A 20,254-nucleotide genomic window follows, 5' to 3' on the forward strand; every position below is an offset into this window, starting at 1 on the left:
TTTTACGCTACTGAAAATATATTTTTTATTCAATTATAACCAAAACAAAACATTTAAAAAAAATTATATCACTTTTTAACCATAACTTCAAAATTAATGTGTACGTTAAGCTGTAATAATGGGTTCGAGGTGGTTCAGGCGATCTTAACTACGTCACACTCCTGGGCCAGTGTCAAATGTCATGCGCAATATCATACCTTGTGTATTCATTGTACCATGGTATCATACCTTGTGTATTCATTGTACCATGGTTTTACTGGCAGTGGCTTTACGTTTACATAATAGCAAGTAATAGGGAGTTTTTGTGCAAGCAAATACGTATACGTAACGTATCTTTTTGACATATAAGCATGCGCATTAATGATTGAACTAACGTATCTAGATACGTATTACCTAACGTAAAGGGCTGATACGTACGTTCATACGCATCCCTATCGAGCCGAAAATTATCGAATGCACAAGGGGATCTTACCCGAACCCGATTACCAAAATCACAGAGTACTAAGTTATGTTGTGATTAGTATTCTGTGCCAAAATAGAAAATAGGCAAAATATCAACATCCACTTTTCATCAGTTCATGTGGCACGTGTTTTTTTTCACATTTGTGGTTAATTGTAATTATATTTGTTTTGATTAATAATGGAATGTAGTAGGAAACGACTTCACTTCAGCAATGAAGATGATTTGTTCTTGTTGAAGGAAGTCGTAGGTCAGAACCCTTATGAGCATCCAGAAAGGTGGAGTTTGATTCAAATGAATATGCTCCAAATAACTGGGAAACATGCAAGCCTACGAGCTATAAAAGATCGTGTCAAGAACTTAGTTACTAAGTTTAACCAGAGGGATCAGAAACTTCAAATTAAGTAAGTATATATTTTGTTTGACTCTTTGGATAATTTAAGTAATTATTCTTTGTTATTGGAACTTCATATTTTATTTTTAAAATTTAGCTTATTATCTATTATAAAAATAAAACAAACAAATCTTGTATTTAAGAAATATAGAGATAACCACAATCATTTTACTAGATAATGACTTAATTTCAGTAAAATTTTCAAATAAATGTGGAGAAAACTATTTAAATTATGATGTACAATAATGTACCTTCACAATTAAAAGGTATAAACAAAATAAAAAAATTCAAAACTAAGATAAAAGCACATTTTTATATTTAAATAAAATCAATTAAAACAATACAATATCATCATTTTTATTTATGTTTTTTAAATATAATTAATTGTATATTGTGTAAACATTGTTGTATTTTTTAATGTACTCTTGTATAAACATTTAAATAAACAAAATTAAATACAAGCACTGAAGTTGTCCTTGTTTTTATAGATCAGGAGTTGAAGAAGAAATTTCAGAAATGGATGATCTATTAAACCATATAGTTGGATTGTCAAGGGAATTTGCACTTTCACCCTCTGTCAAGGGTAAAAGTCAGACAAACAGCCACCAACAAGGAATAACAACAAGAGAAAACGCATTAATAAATATATTTAATGACACATCTACAATTGATGGTAAGTTAGAGACTGTCTATAAATTAAACAAAGTTGTTTTAAACATTTTTTATATTACAGTTAATGAGGAAATAATTGATTGTGAGGCTCCAATAAATAATGAGGAGCCGGGAACAAGTCGGATGCTGAAAATTGAAGATACACCAGGGAAAAAAAGGAGTATTTTAAGTATGTTATTTTTCATATTCACTAGTTGAAATATGTCTTCATAAATTTATTTGTAGCTCCCACAAGAAAACAACGAAATGTTGGTTTAAAGCAATCCACACTAGAATATTTACAAAAGAAAAATGATCGGTGGTATGAAATCCGGAGTAGGGAACTGGCACTCCAAGAGAGGGAGAAAACTTTGCAAGAACAACAATTTAAATTAGAAAAATGGGAAAGAGAAAAACGTATTGAAATGGAAGAGAAAAAAATGAACGTTCAACTAGATTTATTTAGTAACCAGCAAAAATTACTAGAGGCAATACTAAATAAATCTAGTTTTAATTTATAAAAAATATTTTTTTAATAATTAAAAAGGTCATACTAAAAAATATTTATTACTTTCATTATTTATACCCAAATATTCTTCCTATGATGAATCTATGCCAAAATGTGATTGTATTTCCCTACCATAAAGATATTTCTGACAATTTGTTAATAACACTCCTACACTATAAATCTTTCCTATTCCTTCATGGGTCTTCGCAGTTCACAGGCTGTGAACGCCCAAGGCTTGGTTGGCAATTCCACTCCAGACTCTTCTATTCATTGTGTTAGTTTCCCAGTGTCCTATCTTAAATTCTTTTAAATTGTCTTCTACTCTATCCATTTTTTCTAGGCCTCCCCTTTCCATTTTTTTCCTGTTTGGTCTCTTCTCAGCAGTTGTTTTGTTTCTATTTGTTCAGGAAATCTTTTTACATGCCCCAGCTTTCTTATTCTTTGGGCTTTAATTTGAGCTATTTTTTCTAACTCATGTCTGGTTTTTTTTATTCTGTATATTTTGAGAAACATTTTTGTTCTGATACCTCTGGCATTAGTAGTTCTTATTTAGTGTTCATAGTTTGCACTAATAAAGCATAACTGGTCTCATGGTAGTTCTGTAGAGCCTTTCTTTTGTTTTTCTTGATAGTATCTTGGATTTTAATTCTGTCAATGTTTTCTCTGCTTTCTATATTTTTATTGTTTATGTTCACTCCTAGATAAATTAAATTATCTTTGTTCTCAAATTTGGAAATTTTTTTGTTCAGCACTGCTACTAATTTCAAGGTTTTCTACTGCTTCTTTGCCATTTCTCATCACCATGTAGTTTTTTCTTCATTTATTTCTAAACCATATCTCTTTATGGTATTTATGAATTTTATTATTACCTCTTTACCTTTTTCTTTGTTCTCGTTACTGTAGCCAAATCGTCAGCATATGTCAAGAACTAATGTCTTAAATGGTATATTGTTCATTTTCTATGAATTTTACTATCTCTTAGTACATTTTCCAATACTATGTTATAGAGAGTAGTTGACAGAGGGTCCACCTGTCTTACAACTTTCTTCATTTCAATTACTTCTGATGTTTGGCTATTTACTCCTATTTTTATCTTGTGAATCCTTATTTTCCACAACTAGTTCTTTTATATGTCTTTAGTTGATTTTCAATTTTTGTTATATATTTTTCTTTCATTTCTTTGACTTTGAGGTTTGTCTTATCATAGGTAAGATCTTTTATACAATGTTTTTTCTACTTTAGGAATACTGAACATTACTGTGGCCTTTACGAACTAGTGATCACTTCTCACAATTGGCACTTCAAGTGAGGAAAAAAATGTTACAGGGGCAATAATTTCGATTGAGAAATGGGAAAGAGGATGGAGGAAAAAGATGCAAGTGCAGCTAGATTTGTTTAGTAACCAAAAAAAAAAAATTAATTGAGGCAATTTTAAATAAATCTGGTTTTAATTTATAAAAAATATTTTGTTTAATTATTCAAAAATACATATTGACAATACATACTTTAATTATTTGCACCTAAATACTCTTCCAAGGATGGAGGATCTATGCCAAAATATGATGGTATTTCTCCACCATAAAGACATGTGTGACAATTTGATAATAGCACTCCTATACTATACATCTTCCCTATTTCTTGAAGAAGAATTTTCTGGTTTTTCTTAAAATCTAGAAATGCAAAGTTCTGTATCACTTTACCAAAACCCCATTCTACTGCTACACGAAGCCCCCTCATGGATGTGTTAAACTGCTGCCTCTGCTGATTTCCTCTAATTTCATGTTCAGTATATGGTCTGAGTAACAACTCTCTCAAACCATATGCCTGATCTCCATATAAACAAAACCGATGGTTTGGAAATGTGACATTTTGCTCCAGTTCTTCATATAATCCAGATTCTCTAAGGATACCTGCATCATGCCGCCTGCCTTCAAATGCACCTTTTAAACTAATAATAATTCCATCTGGACAGAGGACAGATTGAAACTTAAGGCAATGGAGCCTTTTATGTCCAGAGTAATAAAGTTGTTGGTTAATGCTAGGTCTGCAAATTGGTCTGACTGTACCATCTATAAACCCCCAACAATTATCAAGTGGACATCCCATGTTTCTTATAGCCTAAAAGTTAATTACATTAAAAACTTCCATTGTTTACAAGAACGTTTTTATACTAACATGAGAATATTCACTTAATTTTTCATAATTTAAATGTGGAACATTCCCTAAATCCACTAATATGTGACCTTTATTTTCGGAAATTATGTTTAATGTGTATGTACACACTTGTGATAAAATAGATCCGGAAAATCCAAAAAGAGGCTCTAGATCTGAAAGTCTGTTAGGGTACGTAAATCGTCGCAACAGCATACATAATCCATCGATTCCTAAAACAAATTACACTGATTTGACTCATCACTTAAAAAATTGTGTAGAGACTGCAGCAGTGAAACTTACCTGATACAGACGTGACATTTTCAATTTGTAAAATATCTGGTAAATCGAGAGCCCTAGCAAGTCTCGGTATATCATTTTTGGCAAAGCGAAAAAGATTTTTACATTCTATATCAGACATGTTATTTAAACTGAAGCGGCCATATAAAATTGCTCTATTTCCTAATTGCTCTTCATCGTGCAAGATGTGGAGAAGAAGCGCATCTTCGAAGTCTTCGTCTTCTTCATCATCAATAAAGGCACCTACATTTAATATCGCGTCCATATCCAAAATTAAAAATTGTTCAAAAAAATATTTGTTAATATCCAACTGGAGTATTCTGTGATCGTAATAAGTGACAAGGAAAAGACTGACACTATAGACTGCTGACGCTGTCAACTTATTAGTTTATCACTAATTCGATGAGGGCAACACCATCGTTACGTTACGTGCAGAACAAAAACTCTCAATTTAACGTTCATCTTCTTCGATACGTTAGATCTTTACGTATAGGGAGATACGTTACGTTAGGTAGTTACAAAAACTCCCTAATAGTTCTGTGTATGTGACATAAAATTTCATTTTTTTAATATGAGTAAAATATTTTTCTTTGGTAGATTAATAAATTATTTAAAATATTAATAAATAAATATAAATACACATGAAACTATTTAATTAGGAATTTCATCTTTATTCACCTCTATTTGAGTTTTTTGTGTCACCTGCTGCTGCATCTGACCAGAATACACCAAACCAACCTCGGCCAACTCTGTCCTCTGTCACTGTCTGGTCTGACATGTTCGAAGATGAATACTATTACGGCCTCGTAGGCTTAAAAAAAATTTAAATATTTTTAGAATACCCACACCAGTACAAAATTTGAAAGTTGAATATATCATTTAATTATATAATAGTTAATATGGAATAAACTAATGCAGTTTATACAAAATAGTGCTCCTAAAAATTTACACTGTAATAAAATAATACCTCCTAAGATATGGATAAGTAGACATATTTTTATCAAAATAATATAACCACAAATTAATGAAAATACCATTGATAAAATTCCATAAGGGAAAAACAAAGTAAATATTCCAAAAAATTGTAGTTTTTATTTTTTATCTAAGGAACTGTGTAATGATATGAGATCTTATTTTAAGAAAATTAAGTATTAATAATAAAGTAAGTAAACAACATACATTAGTGTACTTAAAAAGATTACACCTAATGTATACAACAAAGTTTGATAAAGAGTCTATGACATCCTTTATTGTTTGAAGTGCAGAAAAACACTTACTCACATAATGACTGGAAATGAAAAGTATGTATGTCCTTTGCTTAAAAATCCAGAAAGTTATAATCCAGATACTTTAAATTTGGTTGACAATTTACAAGCAAGGAACTATTGGTTGCCCTGTTTAGAACAAATGGTCAAAAAATTTGTTAGTAAAGCTCAATATTTACACCCAGATGATCCTAAAGCTACAGAAAAAGCAGAAGTTTGTTACCAGGATTTTCACAATCTTCTTGAACAACTTACATCCGATCCCAAGTAAGTAGTAAATCAGTTCTCCACTTTAGCGGTTAGGAAGTTACTTTATTTTTAAATTTACAGTAATATGCGCAAATATCGTGTAACACACCTTAGGCATTGCATTTAAGTATATAAAATAGGTACATAAATAAGTAACAATTGTATGTAACAAAAAGAGAAATCCTTTAAATATGACTTACAAAAATGAATTTCGTACCTTTAGAATAAAGTCAATCTTTATACCAGAAGGTCACCTAGTTACATGCAATTTTGATATTTTTTAATAATACACATATGAAGATTTCCAACTTGTACCATTTCCGTTTTAGTTTTTACATTCTTGAAATCTAATTATCAATTGAACCTATTTTTAGTATTTTAAAGCCTCTTAGCATCAGAACTTTATTGGAGTTTAATGAAAACAACCTACGATCAAAATATTTTAAAGATGCTTGGCAAGTCCAAAAAGAAAATGAAAGTGCAAATGCTTTATCTCAATTTAAATCTAGAATTATACAGATAGATTCTATTAAGGACTTTAATAGCAAGTGGTTTGAGATAATACAAGGAGTTTTGGCTGGAAATGTTTTTGATTGGGGTGCAAAAATAGTTATAGACATTTTGGAAAGTAATAAAGGAAATTTTGGATTTGATGAAGCAACAAAGACTATTCAAAAGAGACCTTGGTTTTCAGATAAATTAGATGAATTTGTTGATAAGTTAAAGGTAAGTTAAAATTTTATTATATTCTGGACACTTTAGGTCCATATACCAAGAATATACAGTCTGACTTAATACAAATAATAGATTCAGGATATACATATATATATATATATATATATATATATATATATATATATATATATATATATATATATATATGTATATAAATATATATATATATATATATATATATATATATATATATATATATATATATATATATATATATATATATATATCTACGGCATAAAGTGGACTCCGCCCATGTTAAAATTCAGGTTTAATTGAGCTCCGTGGTCAAGTGGATACCGATATACGGAGCTCACTTGACCATTCCATAATATTGGTTCTGTCGATTCATCAACATGTAGAGTTTAATAATTTATAAAAATTTTTTGGAGCCCGTAAATACCCCTGTATCATAAATGTATATCGTTTAGTTCACGAGTATATATTATAGGGGTCGTTCAGATCTTTTTCATTGTATATTTGAACCATACGTTTATCGGTTTAAGTAAGCTCTGAGAGTTTGGCAACTGTGCGATTATACCGTATATTTTCAACATATACCCTGAACGGTTTATATGGGCTCCTTATTTTTATCTACTATTTGTAGACAGTGTAATGTCATATGCATTACACTGTGTAACAGAGGATATCTTATTACCTGGTATAACTACGTACTAAAAGGTAACTGGTTCTTTAAAAAACAGGTATATAGATACAAAAGGATTTCGGCTTATTATTTAATGGAATGTTCGCTTGCATAGAAAATTTTATTTTTTCTGCATTTTTAGAAATATTGTTTTTTTATTTAATATAATTTATTAGTTCAATGCCGAATTCGATGTTTTTTTTTATTACAGAAATTTCGTAATGTATTTTGTTTACGTGAGTATGTCTTTGTACGTTTTATGTAAGCACCCGATTAATAAAAACTACTTTTATTTCATCTACTCTTCTGCGATATCTTGTATAAAGCTTTTTTATTATTTTAGTTCTGGTCTTATTTGTATACTCGATATCTCGTATACTATATCTCGATAGAAGGTTATCTCAAAATAAATATGGTTAAGTGCTGCAATAGATATTTTTGTGTTAAAATGGGTAGTAGTGTTGTGCACAAAACGAAAGAATGGTTAATTTGTCTATCAAGGTATATTCGGCAGCAGAAGCATATAGTGCAAGCGTCTATGTTTTAAAGGCGGAAGGACGTACGCCTTATTTTTAGCTGACAAGCTTGCGAAGAATATTATTTCTGGTCCTCAATTTACCTTTTAGTTTTAAACAATGATCTGTGACTGATCCCGTGGGATACAAACTATTTTCAAGAAATTTATAGGAAGTCTACAGTTCAACAATTTCATGACATTATTGGATGTTCAGTTTGTGAAAGCGTCTATGTTAGCGAAATTGAGGAGCGCACATGAGTTTTTCAGGGGTTTTGGCTGAAAATTGATTCATAGTTTATTTTTATTGTGCAATAATAGGTGTATCGTCTTTATAATATTAGTCCTATTATCTACTGGTATAAGTTGATCGTTTGGGTAAATGTTATACAGTGTAGGTGCTTTTATGCTACCCCAAGCGAGACCGTTCTTCATCTGCTATTCTTAACATTGAGTGATACAAAAAATATTCTCTTGTGTAGGCATACGCAAATAATATAAGTGAGTTTGTTATCTAAGGGAATATCATATAGTTTTTCGAGAAATATTTGGTAATTTAAGGTGTCATAAGCGGCATTTAGATTGAAAAATACCACCCCTGATACCCGATATTTTTCGTACCCCTCTTTGATGTGTTGGGTAAGATTTAGCATTTGTAATGTACATGATCTTCCCTATCTATAGCCACTTTTGTCTTTTAATTTGAGATTTTCTTAAAATATCGGTGAAATCATATTAACGATCTTGTGCAAAAGTATTTTAAATAGCTGATAAAATAAAGATATTGGCCGATAGTTTTTGTGTTCGTTGGAGTTTTTGCCAGGTTTAAGCGAAGTAACAACTTTGGCTTGTCTCTAGATTTTGGGTGTTTCCATAATTTGAATACAGTTGTTCATCATCCGGATAAGCCATTGTGGTGTTTTTGGTCTAGATTTCGTAATAAGCTTTGTGCTCAGATCCTCAATGTCGGTAGTTGTATTATTTTTCATTAAATATGTAAATGGTGGATCCAAGCTCAACATCGTTGAAAGGTTCTCTGAAAGCTGACTGGTGTTGTCCTTTCTTACTTTGAGTTATTCTTTGCTTTTTTTCCGACAGAGATAGCATGTCTATAATTATAATGTGGTTTTCAGCGATAAGCTTTATACCAAATACCCTACGTTAGGCCCTATATGTGTTTCCTGCACTATAAATAAGTCAGATTCGTGTTTAGCGCATATGTCTGATAAGTTTAAGTAAAGCAAAGTTTCTTGATCTCTAGATATACCCTTAACAGTTATAAACATATGTTATTAGAATAGTTGGTCCTAAAAAGGACCAATTTAACAAAATCATATTAAAGGGGTGACTGAAGAATTAGCCGATTAATTATTTAATCATTACCCTGGGTATGCCCGATTGTGGTGATCTTCTTAGTACTTAAATTTTCGTAAAGGCTCGTTCTTTGAACCTCATAAGTAATGCCTAATATTTTACTTTTTATTGAAAATTTAAATTTTACATGCCGTGTATTACTTTTTGACGATATTTCGAATCAGATTTGTATAGTAATAATTTAAGGTATTAAAGAGCCTGTTTGTGGTAAATAAATAGGTTTGTGATATCGTTCGTAACTCATATATAGATAATAAAAAAATAAACAGTTAAAATAGGTGTAAAAAATTTCAACTTCATACATCGGCGCCATTGTTCAGGTGATGAATTTATCACAGATATCAAAGGTTACATTTTAATTCAAGGTTCTATTTGCGTATTTTCAATATTATAAGAGTAGGAAAAGACATGTTTATGCTTTTATTTATTTTTTTTAAATCTATTCTATTTTCTTTCTAGAGTTCCGTCTTTTTTGAACGACCTGTGGTCTTTTTTCAATTGGACACTTGTCTAAGGCTATGACAAATACTCTGTCCTCTGCTATTCTACATTAATATGACTGATTCATTTTCTCTTTCTTGCAGCTATTTTATTGTTTATCCTGTCAATCCTGTGTATCTTTTTCTTCTTCTTCTTCTTCTTTTTATATAGACATGACTCTGTCTGTTTTTCAATGTGTCTCCAGTAAGTTGCCGTTCCATGGTTTTCGTGGTCTTCTTACTGATCGTCTTCCTATTGGGTAACCGTCTCTTGCCATGTCTACTACTCCATTTGTTGTCATTCGGCTTATATGATCTTTCCATTCTACTCTTCTATTTCTTAACCAGTTCTTGATGTTCTTCACCTTGTATCTACATCTTATATCTGTACTTCTAGCTCTGTCCCATAGTGTCTTACCATCAATTTTTCTAAGTGTTTTTATCTCTGTTGTTTCTAACATCCTTTTTGTTCTCTCTGTGTCAGGTATTGTTTCTGCTGTGTATGTCATTATTGGTCTGATAACTGTTTTGTAAATTCTGCCTTTGGTTTCTTTCCCGATATTTTTATTTCTTCATATTGTTTCATTTAGGCAGCCTGCGGCTCTGTTTGCTCTATTCAGTGGATCTTCCACTTAAGTTTCGAGTTTTCCGTAGCTAGATAATATGATACCTAGATATTAAAACTCCATCACTTGTTCTATTATCTGACCTTAAAACTCCAATTAACATATTAGTAAACTTGCTGTTGTAACCATGCATTTTGTCTCTTTTGAGGAAATTAACATGTTAAATTTTCTGGCGGTTATATGAAATTGGTGTAGCATACGTTGTAAATCATCTTCACTTTGAAAGAATAGTATTGCGTCGTCTGCATAGCAGATTATTTTAATTTGTTTTTCTCCCATTTGGTATCCTCTTTTATTTCTTACTTTTTTAATATTTCATCCATAATCCGGTTGAACAATAGAGAACTCATTAAATCTCCCTGTCTTATCCCATTACCAGCTTCAATAGGGTCGGTTAGTTCTTCTTCTACTTTTACTTTTATTGTGTTGTTTTGGTATATATATTCGATTGTTTTGATTATTCAATGAAATTGACATTAATTTGATAGTTTTCATTTTATTAGTACTGATGGTATATAACTAGCATCTGTTGGTACTATATATCAATTTGAACATGTGGAAGTAAGAGAACTCTCTTGTTAGTAATTTCGGTGTAAATTATGATGAAACCAGAAATAACCCATAATATTATCCCACACCTCAAAGGTCTGCCTCGCGGTATCTGGGAGACGCAATAATTCGCTTTTGATAGATAAAAACAAAAACCCACTAAGACGAACACAACATAAATCAAAAAAATCCGTCAACCTGTCAATAGGGACATACAATATTAGATCAATGTCTACGGATGAAAAAGTACATGAATTGGAAGAAGAATTAACAAACATAAAATGAGATATCATAGGCCTATCAGAAACTCGACGAAAAGAAGAAACCCGAATACAGCCTATGTCATACTTAAAATAAGAAGAACATCAATTAAAATTATCCAGGTATATGCCTCCATGACAGCTTATGATGACGAAGATATCGAACTATTTTATGAAGATATATCAAAGGCTATGGAAGAACATAAAAATCGTCTTATACTAGTAATTCGAGATTTCAATGCCAAACTGGGTAGAAAACTAAACAAGGAAGAAACTAAAATAGGAGATTTCGGGTATGGTCAGAGAAATGATAGAGGTGCTACTTTGATGAACTACCTAGAAGAAAAGCATCTATACGCAATGAACTCCTTTTACAAAAAGAAGCCCCAACGAAAGTGGACATGGATCAGCCCTAATGGATCCACAAAAAATGAGATCGACTACATACTGTCCACGGAACGATATATCATTAAAGATGTAACAGTTCTTAACAGATTCACAACAGGTAGCGATCACTGGTTGGTCAGAGCAAAACTTAGTATTGACGGTAACTATGAAATGAAAAGAAAAATAATTAAAAACTGGGATCTAGTAGATAGAAACAAACTAGGGCAATATAAAGAGATATACAAAGACCTATTAAAAGAACAACTTACTTAAAAATTAGACAGTGATGACAAAGATATAGATGAAATAGACAACATACTTACAGCAACGATGATTACTTCAGGAAAAGAAATAGCAAAAAAGGATCTAAAAAAGAACAACTATATATCAACAGAAACAAAGAAGCTTATCGATAAAAGAAGGACGCTATAGAATATGTAGAAATCAATAAAACAATAAGCAGAATGATAAGAGAAAATAAGAGAAAAGAACAAGAAATAAAAATAGAAAAGGTAATACAAAACAACAAAAATATGAAATGCTTAAGACCGAAATTAGGTAAGTGTGAAATAAACAAAATAAAAGATGAAAACGGACTAGAAACAAACATTAAAGATGACATTATAAATATTATCCACCATTTCTACTCAGAACTATACAAAACAAAAAAGGAACCACCAGAAACAATTAAAAACCAACTTAAGGCTAAAGTAAAAAATGTCAACTCAGAGCTATAGCCAGAAATAAGCAAATCAGAAATAAAGAAGGCATTGAAAGAAATGAAAAACAACAAATCGCCTGGAAAAGATGGGATAACTGCAGATACGCTGAAATATGGTGGAAAAGTGGTAATTAACACTCTACATTCCCTTTTTAACAAGATATTAAAAGAAAAAAGAATCCCAAACAACTGGAAGAAATCCGTAACCATTATCCTACACAAGAAAGGGGATAAAGCAGACATAAAAAACTACCGTCTCATAACACTCCTCAATGTAATGTATAAACTCCCAACAAAAATTTTAACCAATAGATTGACGACAAAATTCGATGGATAAGCTGGTTTTAGAAAGGGATTCAGCAAAAGTGACCATTTACTAAGTATGAAAATACTTATAGAACGAGCAAATGAATACCATATTCCTCTATATATAGCGTTCATAGATTTCGAAAAGGCTTTCGACAGTGTCGAACATTGGGCAGTGAAAAGTTCTTTGATTAACAGCAGAATTGACCACAGATAAGGAAGCCAAAACAACAATTAAAGGATATGAATAAACAAAATCAATACAAATAAATAGAGGCGTGAGACACAATATCACCGAAACTTTTCAATCAGGCTCTGGAAGATATTTTTAAAAGATTAGAATGGGAAGAAAAAGGTATAAAAATTTGTGGACAACGCTTGAACCATCTAATATACGCTGATGACATCGCATTGATAACAGATAAATGAGAAGAATTATTTGAAATGATGAAAGAACTGGACGTAGAAGCTGGAAAGATAGGCCTTTTTATGAATTACAGCAAGACCAAAATTATAACAAATACAGATGAAAACATCACAATGAGGATCGGACAAGATGAAGTAGAACAAGTTCAGGATTATATATATCTGGGTCAAACTATAAAACGTAACAAAGAAAACCAAACAGCAGAGATAAAAAGACGAGTTAGACTGGCATGGGCGGCATTTGGCAAACTAAGCTACATTCTTAAAAACAAAAGATATCCACAGCATCTTAAGACTAAAGTATACAATCAATGCGTACTCCCTGTTCTAACTTATGGTTCTCAAACGTGGACATTTACAAAAGCAAACATGGACATAACCATAAAAACCCGAAGAGCAATGGAAAGACAAATGTTGCACATAAGACTAATGGATAAAAAGAGAAACGAGTGGATAAGAGAGAAAACAAAAGTGAGGGATGTTAGACAAGAAGTTGCAAAATTGAAATGGAGATTTGCCGGGCACAATATAAGACAAAAAGAAGACCGATGGAACAAAATTCTTATAAGTTGGAGACCGTGGGAATATAAACGAAGCAGAGGAAGGCCCCAAATGAGATGGGCAGATGATATCAAGAAGCACGTGGGCTCTAGGTGGATGACTATACCGACAGACAGAGAAGAATGGAAAAGGATTGGGAAGGCCTATGTCCAAAGATGGACCGAAAAGGGCTAATTAGATAGGGACAGATTCTCCCCGTGTGATCTTAGTATTTCCGTTGATTGAATAGTATAGGGTATCCAATATTTTAATTAACGGTATGTCAGAGTTTTATTAATTTTTATATATATTTGCAAAATGAAGAAGAAAGTTCAGTACAGGCAGTTAAACAGCTGATCTGTCAATTTAGAAGTAAGAGCAAGTACCAACTTGCTGAAAAGCATACCATACACAAAAGGGATAATAAAATGTACTGCACAAACTATAGCGATATAAGCTATATATAAGCTATATATCTATTAATTATTAGGATATACAATATTTTTTCTAATACACCTGGAACGATTGAGTGAATAATCAATTATTGACTATTAGGCAGTTAATTAGAAATGTTGGGAATACAAAAAAAAACATTAAATTAGTTATTTATAGATTTTAAACAAACACTGATATAATCGTAAGAATAAAACTATGAAATACCATGGCAGAACTTACTGTCGACTTATTTTCAAATGTATTGCAAAGAGCTTTAAAAAATGTGAACGAATTATTAACAGCTGTTTTGAAAACTAAATATTATGAGACGAATTGGGGATATTATATTACACAAACTAAACCGCTTGCCTACAAAAATATTAGGAAAATATGATACGACGCGAAAGACTAATGACTTTACAGCTAATTGCCACATAAGTATCAATGTAACTATAGCTCGCAAAATGGGTTCAATTACATTGCAATTTTTAAATTTTTCGTGATAAAATGAAGTGATTGATTGTTGTTTTGAAAAGGTAAGTTGTTTTTTATTTTTGTATTCCTATCATCTGATATTGTAATATCAACAACATTTTTCATAATATATTCTGAAATGCGCTTTCTCTTACTGATAACGAACAAAAGTTTTATAAACTTCTCGTTAATATAATTATGAAGGAATTTAGATTTTTATCTTGTTCTTACTATAGTTCTAAAGCACAAATGTAGTCATAGTCTACCGTATATTTTTCATAGTGGTCATAGTTTTTAATTGTAGTATAGCTTATGTGTTTATAATAACTAGCGCATAGAAAATAATAAAAATTTTTACCCTGTGCTTTATGTTTATTATCCTTTATTGTATTGGAACATCTAGAAGTATAGCAATACATTTTAATTGATGAACAAAAGAGAAAATAAAAACACTTTTTGTGGTGTGTCACTTAACCATACACAAAATTGTACACAAATAGTCAAATGGTAGTAAAAGTTTCCGATATAGGCCGCCAAACGGCAGAGGCACCGCCGCGCTCTATGTCTATACTATGAGATGTTTTTCATACAGTTTTCGGATCAGATTTTTCAAAACATCAAATTACATCTTCTTTTTGCCTTTCTTTATTTAGGCTAACCGCTACTGTTTTTTTCTTCAGCGTTTCTTCTTAATCTACATTAATGTTTATATTTACAATTCTTTCTGGAACGAGCTATAATTTTGGGATAGTGCATAGTGGGATATTGAATTCCCTAGACTTTTATACTTTTTTTTGGACTATTAGAATAATAGCTTTAAAATTAAATGTTTAGTGAAAATCTCTACGCGACTTTAATGCATTAAATATTTTAATTAAAAATCGACATATCTATTGAAATTAGGCAGTAAAAAAGTATGTTATTAAAGATAGATTTATAAATTATTGTAGTTTAAATTCAACTACGCTATAAAACAAACATTGCATGTCTTAAACTGCAGGAATCCAAAAATTACAAAGATCTTCCTATTGTTTGAGTTTTCTTTAATTATATTAATAGGAAAACAAGCATTATAGTCCTACCAAAGGGGCTTCTACTTTCATAAACTGTTACACGATTACTATATCCGATGTACGTACATTTATGAACTAAATGTTTTAGTGACAATGCCTTTTAATAAAAAATACTAATTAATAAAAATGGAAACTTAACTTTTCCACGTTTATAATAGACACTTTCTTATGTTTAAAAATATATAAAACAAGTAATATAAATTACCGCCTTGTTTATTAAAACTAAAAAGTAAAATAAAGGTATATGTCGGTTAACAATTTATATTTAACTACATAAATTAGCCAAATAGTCCTCAAATTCCTCCATGATTAAATTAATGGATATTTAAATAAATTTCCAGTTCCAGAATGTACCTGCTGTAAAATTTGAAAATCTACTACTAATACAATTATTGGCAACATCGCAGGAGTTTAGAAGTATATGCAATATCGTAAATACGGATCCCACAAATGGTTTATCCTTTTGTGGAGTCCACTTAATCCTACGTGTTGGTCGGAGTCTACATAAAGCGCTACTCAGATAATAAAATACACGGTGTATATTCTACTGGAGTTAGTATAATACCGTTTTAGAACGGAGCTTACATTAACCGCTAGATGTATATATATATATATATATATATTTATATATATATATATATATATATTTATATATATATATATATATATATATATATATATTTATATATATATATATATATATATATATATATATATATTTATATATATATATATATATATATATATATATATATATATATATATATATATTTATATATATACATCCCGCTATCCTTTTAAACTCTTTTCACGTTGCAGTAATTTAGCATCACCAAGAATTGCTATCATTTTCTATTTATAAATTGTGTATGTTCGTTTAGTGCACCTTTGTAGGCTTGGCACTGTTGTCGGTTTTTCAATATTACGATTTTTTTTATATATTTAATTTTTTACGTCATACCTACGTTTTAACATCGAGCGGTAAAATCACTGTATTTGGCATCATTTTAGAGCCAATAGATGTTGCCGGTATTAATCCTTAAAATAATATTTTAGATACCTAAATATCGATCGCTTTGGGTCAAGTTCGAATAACGACATTGAAACTACCTGCTCACAAGTTGCAGTCTCAACAGGTTTTTTTCTTCGTTTAGATGTAATATTTATTCAACCTAGATATTTTTGCCCAGAGAATCGTGTAGGGGAATATTTTACATAAATTTCAATTTACAACCTGTTTAGTCGAAGCTATCGATGAATAGTTTGAGATAAATATTATGGTTTTATGGGATTAAGGCCTTAATTATTAGTTGTGATCGTGTAAATGTTTGAAATTTTGATTTTCATTCCGGAAATCGTTCTCAAACAACGTTTTTTTGTACAAAATGTGTATACACATGTTTACATAATTTGTACAATAAACAAAGTTATTGTAAAATAATAGTGGAAATCAAAACGTTAAATATTAGTTAATTAAAAATGTAATTTTCATCTCAATAACGACCAATAATTGTGGCTTAATCACATAAAAAAATAATATTTGACTTTGACCATGCCATAAGAAAGTAGTTCACGGAACCTCGCTAAATAGTTTAAAAAAATCTTACACAGAAATTTAAATTCTAGATAGTATGAGGGGTAGCTGACGAAAAATTCGTAAAGACGTACAGTTGATTTTGCTTTGTTTTTTTAAACAATCTTAAAAGGCAAAAAAAAATAATTTTTTGCTTATAAAACGTTTTGTATACATTCTAAAGAAAAATAATTCAAATAAAAGTTGTAGACCATAAAAAGTTTTTTATGTAGAGAAATACCAAATTTAAATACATAAATAATTGATATAATTTCAAAAAACCGTAAACTCTAAGATATTATATTTGTAGTAATTTATAAATGTTAATAACTTTGTTTTTTGCCTAACGACAGGTAATATAGCTACTTGAAATTATGGCAATTGATCAGTTATTAAAGTGTGCTAAATATCAAGCAGATCAAAAAATATTTTACAATTTATTCAATTTGTTTATGACAGAAAGCGATTATTTAAACAACCGTACTGGTCCAAACAGTATGACTACAAGTATTTTCTAACTTGCAATCGATTCTTTGCGCTTTCAGTTTTAGGGTATATTAAAAAAACTTTAACATATTATTAAATTTCTTAATAAAAACCAGTTTGAATATGGGACTTTTTAGTCTTTAGACCACTTCACATTTTTTTTAGTTTCTTTGACAAGTAAGGATTGTCTATTCCCTTATTTCTTAATATGGGCTATGAGCAATTATCTAGTCAACACTATTATAGAAGTTACCATACTTTTCCAGTAGTCATTCAGACGGTTCATCTTAATTGTCCCCATATGGAACATAAGTCCGAGAAAAGTCTTAAATTCTGTTTGTGTTGTCTCTTTCCAAAACGTAATCCTCGATTTTTCTGAACGACTTTGTGCAAATATTTTGTCAGAGTCAATCAGAGTCACTTCCACCATTCATTTAATCTACATCGTCCTCGCCAGATGCTTCTAACAATGATTGTAATTCAGCAGTGGTCAATCTACGTTTATGTTCACATCTAGCTTTTTTAGATGTCGAAGGCATATTATTTACATCCATCTTTTTATAAATACTATAACTCACTTTTACGGAGGTAATTAACAATAAAAACGTTCTACTAGAAACTATCAACTTACGACTTTCAATACTATAAGGCCACTTGAGGTACAATACGTTTTTACTCAATAATAGTTCCTGTATAAGTAAAATTGATTTTTAATGTGCTTCATTGAAGCACACTAGACATATTCCAGTTTTGCCATCACATTCTTCAGAGTATGTCTTAACTTTTTTAACTTTTCTATCGTCCTTTCTACTAGTCATGCTTCTTCTTAAAATTTTGTTATATCTTGTACACTTTCTTCTCTTTGTATTATCTACATCGCTTTGCCTGAGATGGTATTTTTGGGTGTAACTGGTCGTGAGGGTTACAACATTTCTTTATTTGCAAATGCCTTCGCGAACTCCAGTCTGAACTCAAGGATAGGTTGTCGCTTTTTTTACGTTTTCTATTATTTAGCAACTAAGCATTGACTACTGCGGTATTAAATGCGGTATTAAATATTAATTCTACTGTCAACACTCTTTTTCACCAAGTTATAATCGAGATTAGTTTGTGGTTTTAGTACTTGTGTATAATTTTTCTTTTCATTTGATTAAACCAAGATACAACTATTATGTTTAAATGTTGTAAGGATTAAAACTGGTCTTTTGTCGACCCATTTTATCACTTGTAAAATCAATAATGGGGTTAAGTTTCATCGTGAGTAACTGGTTGCAACTTTTTTAATCAAGATTTTGGTTTTACATGTTTTTATAGTAAAACATCTGCACATGAATAATTCGTTTCTTGAACAATGATTTTAATTCATCGACCAATATTCTAAAATAAGGTTTTATTACGTCGTCCGGAATATTATAAACTGGTTCTCTTTCACAAAGCATTGGAAATATGGTTTACATTCTATATTTAGAAAAATCTTTTACTGCAACTCTTGTTAGACCTAAACTAAATTAATACACAAAACAAATTAATCTATTTTTTTATAGAAATGCAGATTCCTGTCGGATTTTTATCAGTGCGGCATGAGTCACTGCTGTCTCGTATATCCGGACCTCTTATCGCATTACAAACATAATTCTCAATTAGCAGTGCGGTACAAGATACATTTAGGTCGTATAATCTTAAAGCCGTAATAAGACCATAAGACCGTATGTTATAAATAAATATATTCCTATAAGAATTATCTTGAAAGATGAAAAAAAAAAATACAATAAAAAAGTGCAATATGAAATGTTATTTAAAAAATAATAAGTCATTCACGGGCGTACAGTTAAAAACAAAAGTTTTCAGTGTTCTATTGCTTGATTATTATTATCTGTTATTCTGATGATGTTGACATTTTTTCCTGGTCTGATCTTCCTCAACTAACGTCATCTTTCTTAATTGGTGGGTTGTATTTTTCAGGTCTCTTTAAGTGTTTTTGTTGCTATCCATAGTGAATGATGTTCTTTAGACAATGTACCAATGTAGTGTTCAAATGTGGCATTGCTTGCATCATGTAGCGCTGATCTTAATTGTCTGATTATCTATCTCTTGCTCTTCATTTTTCGACTATTAGTTGTATAATATATTTCGGAGTGTTATTTGTGTTTTCTTAATTTGGAATTGTTAATCGTGTAGCTCCATATGAAATAGTAGAAGATGAAAACGGCAGCATATTCATCGATAAAAAAAAGGAAACGTGATAAAAATGTCTGAAACAACTGTTTTATGTTATAAGAGATGAAATAGTCCGAAATTACTAAAACAGGTGAACAGGGCACTATAAAGTAGTAGAATTAGCTATGAAACAGATTGAATGGGGAAAAGAAGTAAGCTTAGACCAAATACCAGCAGGAATTATTCAACAGGAAAAAAATTAAATGGATAACAATATTCACTCCATTTACAGAAAAGGCGTTGACCTGCAAAAATTTTAAGAACTTCTTTAATAGCCTCCAGTCAACAATTTCCTAATCATGTTTAAATATATACTAACCCAAGTCGTCAACATACTTGTTGTTGCAGTTATGTATTACGATCAACTTAAAGGTTATGCACGACTCCCCTTGTATAGGTACACAGGCATGCACATGCGGGAGAAAAAAGATTTGTCATACCGTTACATTATATCACAT

At 30.6% G+C, this 20,254-nt stretch overlaps 3 protein-coding genes across 3 annotated transcripts in view; 2 read left to right on the forward strand and 1 right to left on the reverse strand.

Moving 5' to 3' along the window:
- The first annotated feature begins 550 nt into the window (after positions 1–550).
- LOC140439748 (uncharacterized) lies at positions 551–2,659 on the forward strand. Its single transcript, XM_072529878.1, has 4 exons — positions 551–864; positions 1,343–1,527; positions 1,588–1,695; positions 1,752–2,659. Exons 1-4 carry the CDS (start codon positions 641–643, stop codon positions 2,024–2,026), a joined length of 792 nt encoding a protein of 263 aa, XP_072385979.1. The 5' UTR covers positions 551–640; the 3' UTR covers positions 2,027–2,659.
- Positions 2,660–3,458: 799 nt separating this feature from the next.
- On the reverse strand, positions 3,459–4,790 carry LOC140439752 (uncharacterized). The gene is made up of 3 exons (XM_072529892.1): positions 4,468–4,790; positions 4,189–4,397; positions 3,459–4,131 (listed from the first exon to the last, which is right to left on the reverse strand). Exons 1-3 carry the CDS (start codon positions 4,727–4,729, stop codon positions 3,520–3,522), a joined length of 1,083 nt encoding a protein of 360 aa, XP_072385993.1. The 5' UTR covers positions 4,730–4,790; the 3' UTR covers positions 3,459–3,519.
- A 297-nt stretch (positions 4,791–5,087) lies between these two features.
- LOC140451673 (4'-phosphopantetheine phosphatase) overlaps positions 5,088–20,254 on the forward strand; it is a 245,904-nt gene continuing 230,737 nt past the window's right edge. Inside the window, exons 1-2 of the mRNA XM_072545518.1 lie at positions 5,088–5,996; positions 6,353–6,704. Coding sequence (XP_072401619.1) covers positions 5,749–5,996; positions 6,353–6,704 — 600 coding nt within the window. The 5' untranslated portion in view covers positions 5,088–5,748. The remainder of the gene's footprint in view (positions 5,997–6,352; positions 6,705–20,254) is intronic.

The sequence above is a fragment of the Diabrotica undecimpunctata genome, chromosome 1 (genome assembly GCF_040954645.1).
Source record: "Diabrotica undecimpunctata isolate CICGRU chromosome 1, icDiaUnde3, whole genome shotgun sequence".
NCBI lineage: Eukaryota > Metazoa > Arthropoda > Insecta > Coleoptera > Chrysomelidae > Diabrotica > Diabrotica undecimpunctata.